At 45.9% G+C, this 16,328-nt stretch overlaps 2 protein-coding genes across 2 annotated transcripts in view; one reads left to right on the top strand and one right to left on the bottom strand.

The window, feature by feature from the left end:
* The window catches only part of LOC144829442 (zinc finger MYM-type protein 1-like), a 35,662-nt gene extending 31,148 nt beyond the window's left edge, over positions 1–4,514 (bottom strand). The window contains exon 1 of the mRNA XM_078688638.1: positions 4,500–4,514. Within this exon, the coding sequence (XP_078544764.1) occupies positions 4,500–4,514 (15 nt within the window). The remainder of the gene's footprint in view (positions 1–4,499) is intronic.
* Positions 1–16,328, top strand: part of LOC144764150 (complement C3-like) — a 604,987-nt gene that overhangs the window by 43,790 nt on the left and 544,869 nt on the right. The window contains exon 2 of the mRNA XM_078650287.1: positions 4,639–4,834. Coding sequence (XP_078506413.1) covers positions 4,639–4,834 — 196 coding nt within the window. The remainder of the gene's footprint in view (positions 1–4,638; positions 4,835–16,328) is intronic.

Here is a 16,328-nt window from a genome sequence, read left to right as displayed (position 1 = left end):
CTAACTACACGTAGAGTAAATTGGATAGGTAACTCAAGAAAATCTTGCAGGGGCGACTGTGTCATTGTTAATCTTAAACATCCCCAGCGTGGCGCAACTGTTTTGCTTAGAGCAGCTTCTTTAACTCCAGACGAAAATAGTGTGCGTGTACATTCCCTGGGCTACTTTTATAACCATCTTATTAAGGCGCCCCAGCTTCCCAATAGAGGTAGACCTTTTACTCCCTCCATCTCCAACCATTACCCGTCCTTTGAGGTTTCAACACAGAATAGATACCAACCCTTGTGTTCTTTGGACTTGAACGATTGACATCTAACGGTCAGTAGGCAGAGCCTGAGTTTTACTCGGCAAGTTAGAAGTAATAAACCGAATGGGACAGGTGTAGACCCTGAGCCAATTTTGAATGGTGTCCCTGTAGCGACCAATGATAAAAGCCCTGAACCTGTCTCTGTTGTTGAGAGGACGGTTGAAGATCAGCTACCTACATGCATCGAATTTGATAATGCTGGATTAGCCGGGGGTGGTGGCAAAAGTTCTGAACCTGTTTATGTTGTTGATAGAACGGTAAAAGATCAGCTATCCATTTGTTTTGTTTATAATTGTTGGTCCAGATGAGTACGGACCCCATATGGAGGCTGTTACCCGTATTAATGCACAAGGTCAATCTAAAAGTAGTCTAGTAGGGGGAATTTCTATTGTTTCCTGGAACATAGCTGGTTGGGCGTCCAAAGGGAAGATATTGGGATAGGAGGATTTGATTAGGTCTTATGAGATTTTATGTTTCCAAGAAACATGGTGCTTAATCAAACCTAGCGTCAATGGTTTTGTTTGCTATAGTCTAGAAGCTTCAGAGTCTAGACATGGTAGAGCAAAAGGTGGTTTGCTTATTTTGTTATCGGTGGATTTATTGTTGACAGTTGTTAAATATATAACAGTAGGAACCCACTCACAAATCTTATGGGTACAACAAAAGGAAGGCCCGGATGTGCTTTTAATAAACTTTTATAATAATATCTTCGATAACACACGGAACATTGTTATCGAGGAATTAGAAAGTGCCCTTGTGAATCTTGTAACAGAAGCAAAATGTATTTTTAACTACATCTGGTTAGGTTATTTTAATTCTCCGATTTGTCCATTGTCGCTTTCCAGGGCCTGTGGGGTGCAAAACAATAGCGGTGAAAACACATCACACTTACTCCACAACGCCTATGGCGAGGCAATAAACAATATTATGTCCACTTATGATTTAGAGCTACTGCAGCCAGCTAAAGGTGTTGGTGGCCAAACTATCCCAACGTATATTGGGAGGCAAACTAATTCTTATATTGACCATGTTATAGTTTCATCAAACACTGTCTCAAGTTGCTTGACCTTTGTAATCGAGGATTCAACTCTAAGTGACCATAATCGCATTGTAATAGGAACAGAGATCTGGAATTGCGTTAGGCAGCGGGTGTCCAGAACCTTATGTAATGTTGAGCCTTGTAGGCCAAATGGGATCAGGCTAAGGTGGAAGGGGGAAAAATCAGCAACAGTAATGACGTCTATCATATCAAAATCCTTGGCGGATATCGAAGGTTTACTAACATCAGGTGATTCCTCGGTCCTCACTGTGAACTATTTTATTAATATTAATAAAATAATTGATGACATATTTACTGGAAAAAGTAATGGCAAGGCTGCCCGTGAAAAGGGTTGGTTTGACCATGCCTGTACAGCCCTTCTCTCCCAACTGAAACAGGCTCTAGTACTTAGACCCAGGGATAAGAACTTAGTGAAAAACCTGAGACACGAATATAAAATGGCACTATCTAGAAGGAAGCGGGAGCTTCAGCAAGAAGCATGGGATAACCTGTTGCAGGCGGCCGAGACTTCTGATAGCTGCTTGTTTTGGTCTACGGTTAATTCCCCATTCCTTAAGGATGACAATGTCCCACAACTTGCATCTAATGTTAGTAGTGAGGCCTGGGTTACTCACTTTTCAGCTATATTCCAAGCTACAGGCCCCCCTGATGAGGAACATAGATGCTGGCCTATAATCCCTTTAGACATCTCCTTGGGCGAGGTCGAGCTTAGCATCAAGAACAGTAAGGGGGGTAAGGCCCAAAGACCTGACGGAGTACCCATTGATGTATTTAAGACCGTCCCACTGCTGTGGGGACCTATACTCACCCTGGTATTAAATGCTGCAGTTACAACCCTGATTCCACCTACATGGGGGGATTCCATTATTGTCCCTATCTATAAGAAGGGTGACAAGTCAGCAGCATGTAATTACCGTCCTATTAGCTTGCTCGACTCGTCGGTGAAAATCAGGAGTAGAGTGCTGCTGTATAGGCTGGAAGAGTGGGCGGATGAATGTGGGATTCTTGCAAGTTCTCAATATGGCTTCAGGAAGGGCCGAGGAACACTAGATCAATGCCTGAATTTAGAACTACTAATCGGCAAGTATACTAAGGCCAAGCCTGGTATTTTATGTCTTTGCTTTGCCGATTTAAGCAGTGCTTTTGATCTGGTAGACCACTCGATACTATGGCCAGTCCTGCTGGAACTTGGCGCACCAGAGGCTAATATTTATTTCTTAGCCAGACTATATGACAAGATGCAAACATGTATGCGCTTCGGGGCAAGTGGGGAATGCACCCCAAATTTCAGCGTCAAGCGCGGAATAAGACAGGGTTGTGTCCTTGCCCCTCTGTTGTTTACCCTTTTTATTAATGCTGTTGATTCAGTCTTAAAAACAGTCCAAGCCGATGCACCACAGGTTAAGGGGTCCGGTGTGCCAGTCCTGCTTTATGCAGATGATGCTGTGCTTCTGTCCTGGACCTCCATAGGACTTCAGCGCCTGATGAATCGGTTTTCTGACTTTATTAAAGAAAGGAGGCTGGTAATCAACAAGAGTAAAACTCACACCATGATCTGTGGTGGCAGCAGCAACAAAAGCTATGCTTTTTTTATTGATGGGGTGAAAGTACAGCAGGTGGAAAAAATCTGTTATCTGGGTGTTACCTTTATGTATGATGGTAGTTGGACTCAGGAACTAGTAAATGTCATGTCCAAGATGGTTAAAAGTGCCTATGGTATATTTAAATTCGCCTCTAAGATCAGCAACAGACGAATCAGGGATATGATGCAAATTTTTAAGGCAAGGAGTGTTTCTATTGCATTATATGGGGCGGGGCTGTGGGGCTACATTAATGTAGGCTCCCTGCAGAGGGAAGAAAATAACTTCATCAAAAAACTTCTATGCCTACCTACATCAGCCTCAACTGATTTGATCCATAGGGAAGTGGGAAGTGCCCACTTAAGTGACCTCATTTTACTAAGGCCTCTAATGATCTGGCGTGTAATTTGGCATAAGGAGGAGACAGCCTTTAATCAGTGTGTCATCAGGGATTGTCTCGATCTGGATAATTATGCCAAAATACCCTGGCTTAAATATATTGTCGACAGTTTCCAAGTTATCTACGGTCTTAATATATTGGTCGACCCATGTTCCGCCGGAAACCTTTCCAAGCAGGGCATGAAAAATATCTTCATGACGTATAGAGCCCAAAAACGTCTAGTTGTCAATGGTCGCCTCACTTCAGTTAATTTTTATAATAAACATATTGAAAGTGAAGGCTTCCAGCTGTATTTGAGCCTTGTAACAAGACCAGCCCACAGGTTTGTTCTATCTAGACTTAGACTCGGAATAGCTCATGTTTTGGTGGCTTTCCCTCAACCAAAGAAGCATCCAGCTGGACCCTGCAAATGTGATGGACTTGCGAAACAGAGCACACTGCACTTTATGTTAATATGCAACCTCTATCTGAGCGTTAGGGTTGCTTATTTGAAACCAATGTTTATAAAGTACGGTATTTATAATGTGGACGATGCCATGAAGTTGATTTTTAATATGCATTCTCCGGACATATGTTTTTATACCGCTTCGTTTTTATGTTAATCAATTCAGCTTAGAAAAAGCATGATATTTTAAACACTCACCTGTTTTATACCTGTTTTTACAAATGTATTACATTTTGCTGTGCTTTTATGGTCATTGTGTATCATGTACCGAATAAAGCTTCATGAAATGAAAAATTAAAATGATATCTAAAGATGAATACAAGTATTTGCGCTGTGAACATCCAAGATTATCTGCAATGTATTTATTACCTAAAGCCCATAAAAACAAATGTGTTCCTAAAGGACAGCCTATCGTATAATCAATTGGGAGTATGTTTGAAAATGCCTCAAAATATATTGATCATTTTTTAAGGCCATATGTACAAGCACCACCTTCGTATGGAAAGATACAGGGCATTTTCTAAGAAAGATTGAAAATGTTATCTGGGAACAAGACATGTTGTTATTAACATTAGATGTTAACAGCTTATACACTTATATGCCTCATGAATTAGGCTTAGAAGCCTGTAGGTATTATTTAAAAGCCCGACCTTCTGTTTCTGATGTTATTCTACAAAGTGGTAGTGATTAGGGTTATATTTATTTACCTTTTTACACACCATTTCGTGCCCCAACAAATGTAAACATGAGGATATTTTGCCATTCATACCTCTGATTATTCCTTCAATCATGCACATGCTCCTTTCTCATTGTGGACTAACAAGGAAATAACGTTTCTTGTCATAGATACAATCTCATAACCCCGAATATCCTCCGGGTGGACAGCGAGGAGACAGTTGTCCTTGAAGCCCATGGAGTCAATGGCAACATTGATGTTGAAGTCAAGATATATGATTTCCCACAAAAGAAACGTGTACTTTACAGCAGCCCCCAAGTCTTGCTGAATCCAGAGAATGGCTATTTAGCCACAACTGTCATAAAAGTGAGTATTTTATACTAGATAGCTAAACATGTCACTGAATGCATGAAACTCTTTTAACCAAACCCAAAACCGTAAATGGAATTTGAAGAGAATGGGAAAGACAGAAAGTGGAGAAATAGCAAAGGCAATGCAAATTTGAATAAATAACTTACTTCCTATTAGTAGAGTTCTCCATATTGGTATCTTTCATAGATTCACTTGCTTAAATTATTAAGATCATGCCTGGCCAGTGACGTAATGATTCTGCAGGGAAATGCAACACTTGACCTCCACACCACCACTACTGTGGAGTTAAAAAACACAAGGTGGGCTAACCTTCCTAAGAGTAACTTAGAAACGTTCAATTGGTGAACACAGGGGTACAATTGATATATAAGGGTGCAAATATTCTATTCCAAAGCTGGATTATTTTCATTCCATTGTTGCTAAATAAATATGACAACTTTTGGTAACTCCAGATTTTTAAATAGTTTAAAACTTGTAGTCATCATTTGATATTAAATGTTTATAATGACTTACTTTAACCTTTTATCTGCATTTTGAACTTTTCTGAAAAGAATAGACTTAAGGAATTTTAAAGTGGTTTGAAGTTGTAAACTGAAAAAGTTTCAAATGGTAGTTAGGAATGTTAAAGAGCTGTGACTGTTAGTTAAACATTGTACAAGCATTTTGGGAGTTGAAAAAAAGTTAGAACTGTTAACAAAAGTGTATTTAAATAATATTGCAGAAAAAACGAGCTGTAATATGGAACCCCAAGTGGACCACTGCCGTGCTGCAAACTAGTATGGGGCCCAGATAAAAACATGGCCCACCTATACTGTTTTAACTTCCAATAAAATTTCAGAACTCCTAATAAGGTTTGAGGGCAAGGGGCAGATGCCACATCCACTAAAGACAATTTATTATTTATTTATCTATTTATTTTTGTAACTTTATTTATATATTTTCATCCGTTACATATCTTATGAAGCATAGAAGGTACATCACGGCAACAAGGAAACCACAAGCAATATTGTGCAAGCAAATGTTTCAACATTTAAAGACAGCAGTACAGGTACACCATACATATGCAATTTTAGTAGTAGAGTGTTAGAGCAGTACATTAAGGCCTCATCTCATCTTGTTGTGGACCTGCGGGAAGTGAACTGGTGTGGGTATAAGAAGTGGGTTCTCTCCTTCACTTGACATCTGAAGGGCGTGTAGCTTCAGTGTGCGCTTGTGCGACGGTGCGAGGGGGGAGAGGGTGTAGCGATGGACCTAGTGGGTTAGTGAGGCAAAGCTAGGTCTCAGTTCGCAATAGTGTAATGTCGTTGAGGTTCGTGAGGTCAGTCCTGCGAGTTGTAGGGGTAGGCGGCGCCCAACATGCAGCTGCCCGAGACGAACGGTACCCAGATATCTTTGGCTCTGGACGCCGTGGGTATGAGATCCCAATATGCTGCCCACATCTCCTGGCAGTAAGAGATGTCTTGTTTCCACCTGCTTACCTTGGGAGCCCCATTGACCCAGTGTATCGCTAAGAGCCGCTTGGCCAGAAGTAGCATCATGGCCGTCAGGCAGCGCGTGCCTCGAGGTGCCTCCGCCACGTGCCCCAGTAAGGCTGTGAGGGGAGTACAACTAAATTGAAATGCTGTCACTTCTTCAATAATATCAAACACTGTATGCCAGAATTGCATGATGGGCCGGCATGTCGATGCTAAGTGGACTCCTGTACTTTGTTTGTGCTTCGTGAAGTTTGCTGCAACTCCGGACGTTCCTGTGGGGCTGCCCGCTGTGTCTACAGTCTACTGCTCGCCGAACCCGCTTCGCGGGTCCTGCTTCGTGAGGAGGTGTGTCCCAGGAATCAGCTGTTGTCACCGGCGAGCCTAGGGGCAGGGCAGGGCTGCGAGCGTGAGTGCGGGGACTCCAGTTCCCAGGAGTCCCTGCTCGGCCAACTTGGAACACCTGGCCCGCTCTCCCTGCTAGCCGCACCCCCTGTGCTCTCCACATCCAATAAGAACAGGATTATCTCCCGCTGCGCGGGAGCGCGCCGGGAGAAGCCCGGGACAAGGGCGGGACCGTCTGTGGCCGTCAGGGGCAGAAGGAGGCTGGGCTGGGCCCACTCTCTGACATCGTGTTACTGCTTTGGGGACACTGATGTCACTTGTAAGCCATTCTGATACTTTGACTCGCTTAACTTTCAATTCATTGCCATAGTCTGTTACTGTGACTTGAGAAATTATGTTTTTGGCTTATATTGTTCTTCCCTTTTTAAGTATACTGCCTGCTAAGTATGCCTTCCCCTCTGACTACCCCTGTCCAAAGCTCCCCCCAGCCTGAGATGGGGCTAACAATCTTGGGTCCCCTAGATAAATATTTTATTCGGGCAACTCAAGATATTGATAAGGAGATTGCTTTGGCGGAGCGACGCGCCGAGCGTAGGCTATCTATCGAACTCCTTAAAATTCCCTTGGAGAAACGGCCATCTCTGGGTTTCCCGGCATTGGTTCCTCCTTTATCATTCCTAACCCTGCCAGCGGTATTAGAAACACCCTATGCTTTTTCCCAGTCACCTGGCCCATCAATTAACTTTTCTGCGGGTGATGATAGGACCAACCTGGTTCCTACCTCGCCTATTATATTAACTGACTTATCTATTAGTGAGGTAAATACTGCCCAACCGAGTGTGCCACTCCACATGGTTACTAACAAACCATGCACCAAAAGGAAAAGATGCATTGCCCCAAAGAAGTGCTATCTGCCCAAACATCCCAAAAAAATAAGAAAAATTGGAATAGGCTTGTGTACCCCTTGTGAGCCTAATGGGGTTGGCTCCGATGGGGACAAGATTATTAAGGATGGAGTCACTTCGGCTAGCTCTGCATCTAACCCTAGTGACCCTTCAACGGTGGGATCGGCTCCACCCCTGCTCGCCCAGTTGGAGAGGCTAATGAGGTCTCTCCTGACTCCTATCGAAGAACGAGTCAAAAGACTAGCTGATCGACTAGACCACTTCGAGCAGGCTACCCTTGATAATTTCTTTTCCACCAAATCCCTAATCAAGTCCTACCCCAGGGTGGGGGATAGCAATAATCCTCCAAAATCAAGTAGGCTGGCAAACAGTGTTTCTGCTGCTGAGCCTCTCCCCCCTGTAGTCACTATTACAAATAGGCCTCGGCCAACGGACAAATGCCAAAGACTAATTTACAATTGCGGGACAACCTGAGTAGCAATACTCTCCAACCCAAAAAGGGCCCTGATATTGTAGCCATGGGTACTAAAGACAGTTCCAAAACTGACAACCCTGTATTGAACATTTCCCAACCCCCACCAAGCATTCCAACATCCCGCCCTGTTGTTCCTGCCCCTGGTCTGCCTGTTACACTTCCTATGAGGGCCCCTCGCAGGACACCACCTATGAATCTTCCTCCAGATTCTTATCCCTTCGTTGCTATCCTGACCAATGTACCATCTTTGCAGGTTGGGCAAAGAGAATCCTTCCAGATGCTGAAAAACAAGGCAATGCACTGGTTAAGGACTAATAGACCATTGCCCAGGGAAGTGGACGGGCTGATCATTGGAGTAAGAAGGACAGACTGGATAGGTTGTACTCCCAAGTGTTTGGAGGGGGATTGTATAGTTGTCAATTTCCAGGATTCCAGGGTGGCACGCTGGATCACGAGGCAAAATTGGGGCATAAGCAGAGCTGGAATTGGTGTTGTCGACCTTACATTCTTCTATCCAAGACCACCAGGCCTTCAATTTGGCATAGTTCCTGAAGCAGGTTGCTACAACAATCCCCCCTCTCCAGGATTTGTTCCTTTCGCTGCACCCTTCCTACGGGGAAACTATTGTAATGTACCAACGTATAATCGTTTTGAATTGATGGCAGATCCAGGGTGGGTTCATTGACCAAATGGAAAAAATTCCCAAGGTTGGGGTTATGACGAACCTAAATCTGATTATACCACGTACAACTGGGAAAATATGAACCTTTGGGATACATGTGGGGAGTCTGTATTAACCCTTTCGACAACCGAAAATGTGGAATCAAATGAAATTAGCACTAGCGGGGAAACTGTGAATTTGGAGGCAACATGTGGGGAGTCTATCCCAATTTCTGGGGTATCTGTAAATGAAGATTTAATTACAACTAGCACTGTTGGCACTCTGGAGGTTGTACATAATAATGAGGACAAAAATTGTGATATGGAGAGGCTTGTAGGAAACCCAACACGCCACTCCGGGGTGTCTGCAAGAGCAGCCCTCATAGAAGGTCCCTGTTCAGAGAAGATGGTTTCATGGAACATCGCGGGGTTGAGTAGCAAGCTGGAATCCCAAAACTGGATAGACTTCATCAATGGTTTTGATGTATGTCTATTCCAAGAGACATGGGCCTGCGATCCCATATTTCTCCCTGGCTATCTAAATTTTGCAATCCCAGCTAGTAGAGGCGGCAGGGGCCGACCGATGGGAGGTCTTACAATTTGGATACGGCAAAGCCTACATGCAACAATCAAAGTGGTGGATTTGGGTTGCAAGGATATCCAAATGGTAAGAATAGCATCAGAACACTGGGGAGGGATAGACATTTATAACATCTATGCTAGGGGCAGTACTATAGGGAATTCGCCCATTTTAGAGGCTCTGTACACTTTTTTGGAAATGCAGTCCTTGGGAAATAAAGTTGTAGTAGCTGGTGACTTAAATAGGACTTTTGAACCATTGGATAGCTCCGATGTTCCCTTGGGGCAAGAGGGAGACATGCAGTGGGGCGTCCCTATTTTAAATCTGGCCCCGGTCAAGCGATGGATGAAAGATATACTACAACTGAATGCCATTTGCTTGGAACAAGGACTAAGAGCCCTAAATGGGAGAACGATGAGCGATAGGGAAGGCGCCTGCACATTCGACAATGGTCGTTACCAAAGCCGGATAGATTATGTCCTTTGTAGCCTAAACTTGTGGCAGTTGGTATGCGACATGGAAATTGAGGGCAGACTGGAGAGTGATCATAATCATCTCTGTGTGACCCACAGTTGGTGGTTGGTCAAATCAGGGAATTCTTCATCGACTGATGGCCCACTGCCTATTATGGCCAACGACATGCGCAGACTTAAATGGCCGAGTGTATTGGCTAATTGTGAAAATTTGGCCTGATAGGTGATGTTTCCAATTCTGGAACCACCTGTTATCAGACCAAACAATCCCTTATGGTGTCTGGTTGTAAGTCAACCTTATTAGACAAGCTATCCTAGGGGTAGCATGGACTAAGCAGCCTAAAGGCTTAACTTAAGAGGTCGTGTTAAGCGAGCTGTTTTACCACATACAATCCTGTAATATCAAATGAAAGGACACCACACAAGTATATATTATAAAAATATATGTATTTATTACTAAAAACAATCCCCAGTATTCTTTATGAATAAAGGGGCACAAGCGTTAAATCAAAAGCACAGTATAACATACAAAGTTGCACAAATATGGATGAGGGCGAGGGGCCACTCAGACCATATACTAAAAAAATGGTATAAGAGATACCAATCGATCAGTGGTTAGGCCTAGGGCCTAGGGAATCGCTGGGAGCAGTCGGGACAAGCAATGCTGAAGTCGGGAAAAGCCCGCGGGATTCGGGTGCAGTGCAGAAAGTGCACGCATGCATCAATGTTAACCAATGGTGCGTAAAAGTTACAAAGTTAAAGTTTAAGGACACTTCCGCTGAACCTAGAGGAACAAAACTTAAGACACAGACCCTAGAGGTGTGTACCAGTGTGGGAACACCGGCGTTGCAATGTTACCTCACCCACAGGAAGTGGGTGCACAGGGTCGAAGTTGAGTCGGGTGTCGTCACGCAGGCTCTTGGTGCTTGAAGCTGAAAGGGCTGCAGGCAGGGTGAAAGAGAAGTGTCCGGTGGAGTCCAAGGGTGGACTCAAGTCGAAAAGTACCTGAAAGCAGAGGGGACAGAGTCTGGGTCACTCAGCAGTGACCAGGGTGGAACCAGGACGGAGCTAGGCAATGTCGGGCGCAATCAGGTGGTTGTCGAGAAGCTTCTCTCTGCTGTCACGTGGGCTCTGGGGCATCTGCGACGTCCAGGAGCGGGTCACGATCTGTCCCATGCAGGCTCTCGCCGTCGGCGCTGTCGGCTTCAAGATTGGAGCAAACAACACTTGGCAAAAGCAATCCACGCGGAACCGGGAGATTGCTTCTCACTTGAACCAGGAGGGTCAGAGTGGGGGCTCCTTTTCAGGGGAGCTGGTGCAAATCTGGAGCAACCAGAATCACAAGTCGATTTTCAAGTTTCGTCGGCACAGGGGCCACTAGCCGGCTGGCAAGTGACCGGGCCAACGCGTTGAGCCAAAAGAAGCAGAAGGGCCCCACGCAGCACTCGTCGAACTTCGGTGCAAGAGTGGCTCAGGGTTGGGGCTTCTCAAACCCCGGTGTACAGCTTCGAGGGTCACTCGTGGGCTGCACGGTCAGCGTCTCGTGGTCTTTCCAAGATGGCGTGCCCCACGCTTCCGGTCGCCTCCACGGGTCTCAGCTCTGCAGGGACTGTGGATCGGGCTGTTAGAAGGCAGGCACGCTTGATCTCGTCAATCTCTGTTGCTCGAGTTCCGGCGGGAACTGCAACAAAGCAGACGTCGATAGCTGGATGGTGCCTGTTTGCACAGGGTGGTCACTCCTTGACCACAAGGGAGATTCTTCAGTCTTCTTCGTCGAGTAGGATGTCGAAGGGTCCAGAGTTTCGTTTCTTATGTTTCATCAGGATAATCTGAAGTGCATTGGCACTGCTCCCATTCTTATACCAATCTAGGGGGCTGGATTACCTGCTAGGTCCCCTCCTTTGGGTGGGACCCAGGAAGTGGGTGGATACACCCCCTTCCTTTGATCCAGGCCGCGCTGGCACGAGGGCTGGAGTGCCCCAGAACCGGTTTAGCGGGATTATGCAAGGGGCAGCCTTGTGCGCCCTCAGCACTGTCTGGTTTCTTTCAAACCTCCCTGCTACAATCCACTATCTCCTGTCTGGGGAGGTGTAGCACCTCCCTGCGACAGGAAACCCTTTGTCCAGGCCCCCTTGGCTGAGTTTCCGTCAGCTGCAGGGGGTCAGACCTGTGTCTGTGGCAGAAGCATCCATCTTGGGGATCTGAGGCTCTTTTAAAAATTAACCGCATTTCAGTAAAGTAACATGTCTTCTCCCTCTAGAGGGGTGGAATGCTATCCCCGTCACCAGAACTGGTGAGGGGATAGTATTCCAAATCGTATGACACCTTACACAACATGTTTTGATAAAGCCAAACCAAAGTTGCTATATAACCGCGAGGATTATAAGGCACTTAAGAGTATATGGTATGGCATTATCCTGAAACAGCTTAGGGAGTTGTTCCCGATGGCTGCAGACAGGCTCAGCTCATGCTAGAGCTCCATCTCACATTAAACCACGCACTCTGCCTCCAGGATTGATGAGGCCTTCCATAGGAGTGGCTCACAGGTTTATATGTGTCCAGATCTAGGTTTAGATATAGGTATACTATATCTAAGTAAGGGGTGATTACACCACCTTACCCCAGCTGAGTGATCAGCCAGTTGTGTCAATTTAAGAACCAGCCAGGGGTGGCAAAAGATATGCTGCAGCCCCTGGTAGGCCTTGGTGGCTCCTATGCCCTGGGCACCTATAGTGCTTTATACAGGGGCTGACAAGGAGTCCATTTCCAATTGTGGTATGTGCCTATAGCACATGTATCATTAATTTAGTGAGAGAACAGAAGGCTGGGGGTCTGATCAGCAGGCCCACAGCCTCAGTATTCGAAAAACCAGTGAAGCAAAAAGCAAAAATTTGGGGTGACCATAGGATAGCAGACCCTACTCTCCTACACTAATGCAGAATCTATGGCATTTATAAATTCTAAGGTAGATATTGCAATCACCGCCATGGAGGATGCAAACCCAGTAATCCCTGGGTCTAGGGAAATAACTGACATACATGACAAGCTTTTCTCCCTCCTAAAACCGCACTTCCTGAGGCCTCGCAAGACAAACAGGAAACAACCACCCAAACCAGCTAGGTGGTTTAACCACCAGTGCAGGGAAGCCAGGTTAAGTTTGGGCAGAGCAATTAGGAGCAGGGATAGGGTAGCGATTAGTGGCACCAGGAAGCACTACAAGGTTAGCATATTCCTAGCAAAAAAAACATGGGACGAAAAGCATTGGGTTGAACTAAAGGAGGCTTCGGGGGCTAAGGACTCCAGGTTATTCTGGAATATTGTCAAGTGGGGTAGAGGTGGAACTCCAGACAAACCCGATAATAATGTCGCCGAGGGTGCCTGGGTGGATTATTTCAAACCCCAATATGCCGAGACTGCAGAGTTCAAGGATGTGGAAGCAATTTCAGCTGTATTCCCCACTGGGAATTTATTTACCCTTAAAGAAACCGAAGTCGCAATATGCACTGCCCCCGGGGGAAGGGCCCCGGGTTTAGATGGTGTACCCTCTGATGTCTTTACAAACGACAAGGCAAGGTGGGCCAGATATGTATTTCTTCTGGGAAATGCTATAGCAAAGGGAACGGCTGTCCCTGAACTATGGAAGGGAGCAACCATCATACCCATATATAAAAAAGGGGATCGGTCTCTCCCGGTTAATTACAGGCCGATAAGCTTGATCGCCACTGTCCAAAAAGTGGTAGGGAGGATGGTGGTAAACAAATTAATGGATTGGGTTGACGAGAACAATGCCCTGTCCCCTTATCAGGCTGGCTTTCGGCGGGCTACAAGTACAGTCGACCAGGTGTTTCGCTTGGCTCTGCTGCAGTGGGGGACGGTGGTGCTTGGCGAGGGCAGCCTGTATGTTGCTTTTGTTGACCCGCGGGCTGCCTTCGACCTGGTCCCAAGGAGAAAGCTCTGGGCAGTTCTGAGCGAAATAGGTCTTCCGGCTGAGCTACCTACCCTGATAATGAGGTTGCATGAGTGTAATTTCGCCAAAGTCCAATGGGGCTTGAATGGCGAATCATCTGCTGACTTCCCTATTGAGCGTGGAGTGCGGCAAGGGTGCGCAATGGCTCCACTGCTCTTTTCCCTATTTATTAATGGGATAGTGGCTCGGATGCTGGACGCCAGTGTAGATGCGCCTTTGTTGGCGGGCCTCAGGGTTCCGATCCTGATGTTCGCCGACGATACGCTAATTCTATCCAAAACCCCGGCCGGCCTGCAGCGAGCTTTGAATATTTTCGATCTCTTTTGTGGGGAGCATGGCCTAGAAGTCAACGTGGGTAAGACCAAGCTGATGGCCTTTACATCAAAACGTAGACCCCGGCAGAAAATATTCCTGAATAACTGTCAGCTTGAGGTGATCAGTGTATTTACCTATCTTGGGATACTAATAGCAAACGACTAAAGATGGTCCCAACACATAGAAAAGGCGGTTCTGAGGCACCATCAGATCTCGGGGGCACTTCGGGCGGAACACAAAAAGTCGAAGACCAAGCCAATAAAACCCGTCTTGGCTGTATACGACGCCAAGGCTCTTGGGTCTGCCCTTTATGGGGCAGAGTTGTGGGGATTTGGGAAGCTCCTCCCTTTGCAGTTATCCGAGAATAGGTTTTTTAGGGGAATCACAGGACTCCCACAGAGTACACCACTAATCCCACTTGGTCTTGATTTAGGGAGAAGACTAGTTAGCGACCAAGCGAGGTTGCGCCCGATTCTTTATTGGAGACGCCTCTGGACTACCCCGGAGATCCGGCACTATGCAGATGGGTTCTTGGCCATAATTAAAGCTGATACTTTCCATAAGATAGTTTGGCTAAAAAATCTCAGGACTGCCTTAGGCGATCTTGGCCTCTCAAATCTATGGGACAATCCATCTGTGGAACCCTTCCCTAGTAAAAATACGATTAAAAGCCTATATTGGGACTGGGTAGCTGGAAGACTCTGGAACAAAACGAGATCTGACACCATGACGGGGCGCTTTCTCGAAGTTAAACAATATCCTGCATTGGAACCATATTGGGACAGTATTACTAGCCCAGGGGATAGGAAGCTTTTCTTCCAGCTAAGATCAGGTGCCCTTCCTCTGAGATCATTGACGGCTAGGTGGAGGAGCTCCACCACCTCCTGCTGCCCAGTCTGTGGTGCAGCAGACGAAAGCATAGGTCACTTTTTATTTATGTGCATAGCTTATATCACCCCGAGAAAAGTGTGGTTAGCCCCTGTCTGTAGAAATTTAGGGACCCTTGAGGCACTACGAATACTTTGTACCTCCACCGATATGCCTGTTGCCCTAGCAACAGCAAAGTACTTGGGGTGGGCATGGTCCATTAGACGGAGGGCAATTTCTACTAATGCAAATTGATCGGGGTATTTTTTGTGGGTTCTGGGTAATTATACATCAAAATGTCTTATTGATTATGTCTGCACAATTGTTTTAAAATTTTGTATAATTCGAAATTAATCTTTTAAATGATGTATTTTAAATGTATGTTTGTGCTTTTATGAGTATAATCCTCGAATAAAGCTTTGATGATGATGCTAAGTGGAGGAAGGAGGCCTGTGCTGCCGTGCATCTCCAACATGTATCATCCGGTCTCAGTCCCATTTTGTGCAGTTGTATGGACGTGCGGTATAACCTGTGTATTTAAAAAGAAGGAGCCGGAGTTTGTAGTTGGGTGAGAGGCAGCGGAGCTGGGCGCAGCAGTACATCCATTGCTTCTCAGTGGGGGGCTGGCATTAGATCTCCACTCCAGGGTTCCAACGCAGAGGATGTCGTGACCGGCGAGGTGGGCTGTGTCGTGTTGTATATACCAGTAATGAGTTTCTTGGGTGACAGCTGAGTTAGAATGTTTTCTAATGCGTCTAGCGGCGCTGTCACAGATGGAAAGGTGGGGTGGAGTCGGCTGCAGTGGGCTCTTAATAGATAATATAGGAACAATTCCAGGAAGGGCGCTCGAGGAACTGTACGGGTTCTCCCCGAGAATGTATTGTCCGGATAGAGGTCGTTAAACATGGCTAGTCCTATCTGATATGCACGTTGAATAGCGCTAGTGTCTTGCATAACAAGAATACTGTGGTGGTGTGCAAGCTGTATTGATGGGGCATACAGCAATGGGAATGGCAATTTTGCGCGGGGTCGGAGACCCTCCCACACCAGAGCATCGTCTCCACTGTGTTCATTTCTTCTCTCGGCCTTTTGTGTGCAGAGTAAATTGCTGCTGGTAATGGGTCAGGTGAAACAGCGTCATTTTTAGTCGCAACATGAGGCTGAAATGGGAAAGATGCGGCCAAAAGTGCAAGTGTTGTGCCAGTGCGCTTAGCGGAAAGAGTTCAATGTCTAGTTCCCCCTGCTCGAGTGGCAGTGTCAGCACCTCCCAGGAAATGCGGGGTTGTTTTCCAGCCCAGGTGTGTGTGATAAGGAGCGAGCGTAGTTTATGGAAGAAGGCCTGAGTGAGTATGAGGGGTATGTTAACGAACAGGTATAGTAGTTTGGGCAGAATTATCATTGCACTAAAGACAATTTATGTGTGGATCGA

This window comes from Lissotriton helveticus, chromosome 1_1 (assembly GCF_964261635.1).
Source record: "Lissotriton helveticus chromosome 1_1, aLisHel1.1, whole genome shotgun sequence".
Taxonomy (NCBI): domain Eukaryota; kingdom Metazoa; phylum Chordata; class Amphibia; order Caudata; family Salamandridae; genus Lissotriton; species Lissotriton helveticus.
This window is presented reverse-complemented; position numbering and strand designations above follow the sequence as displayed.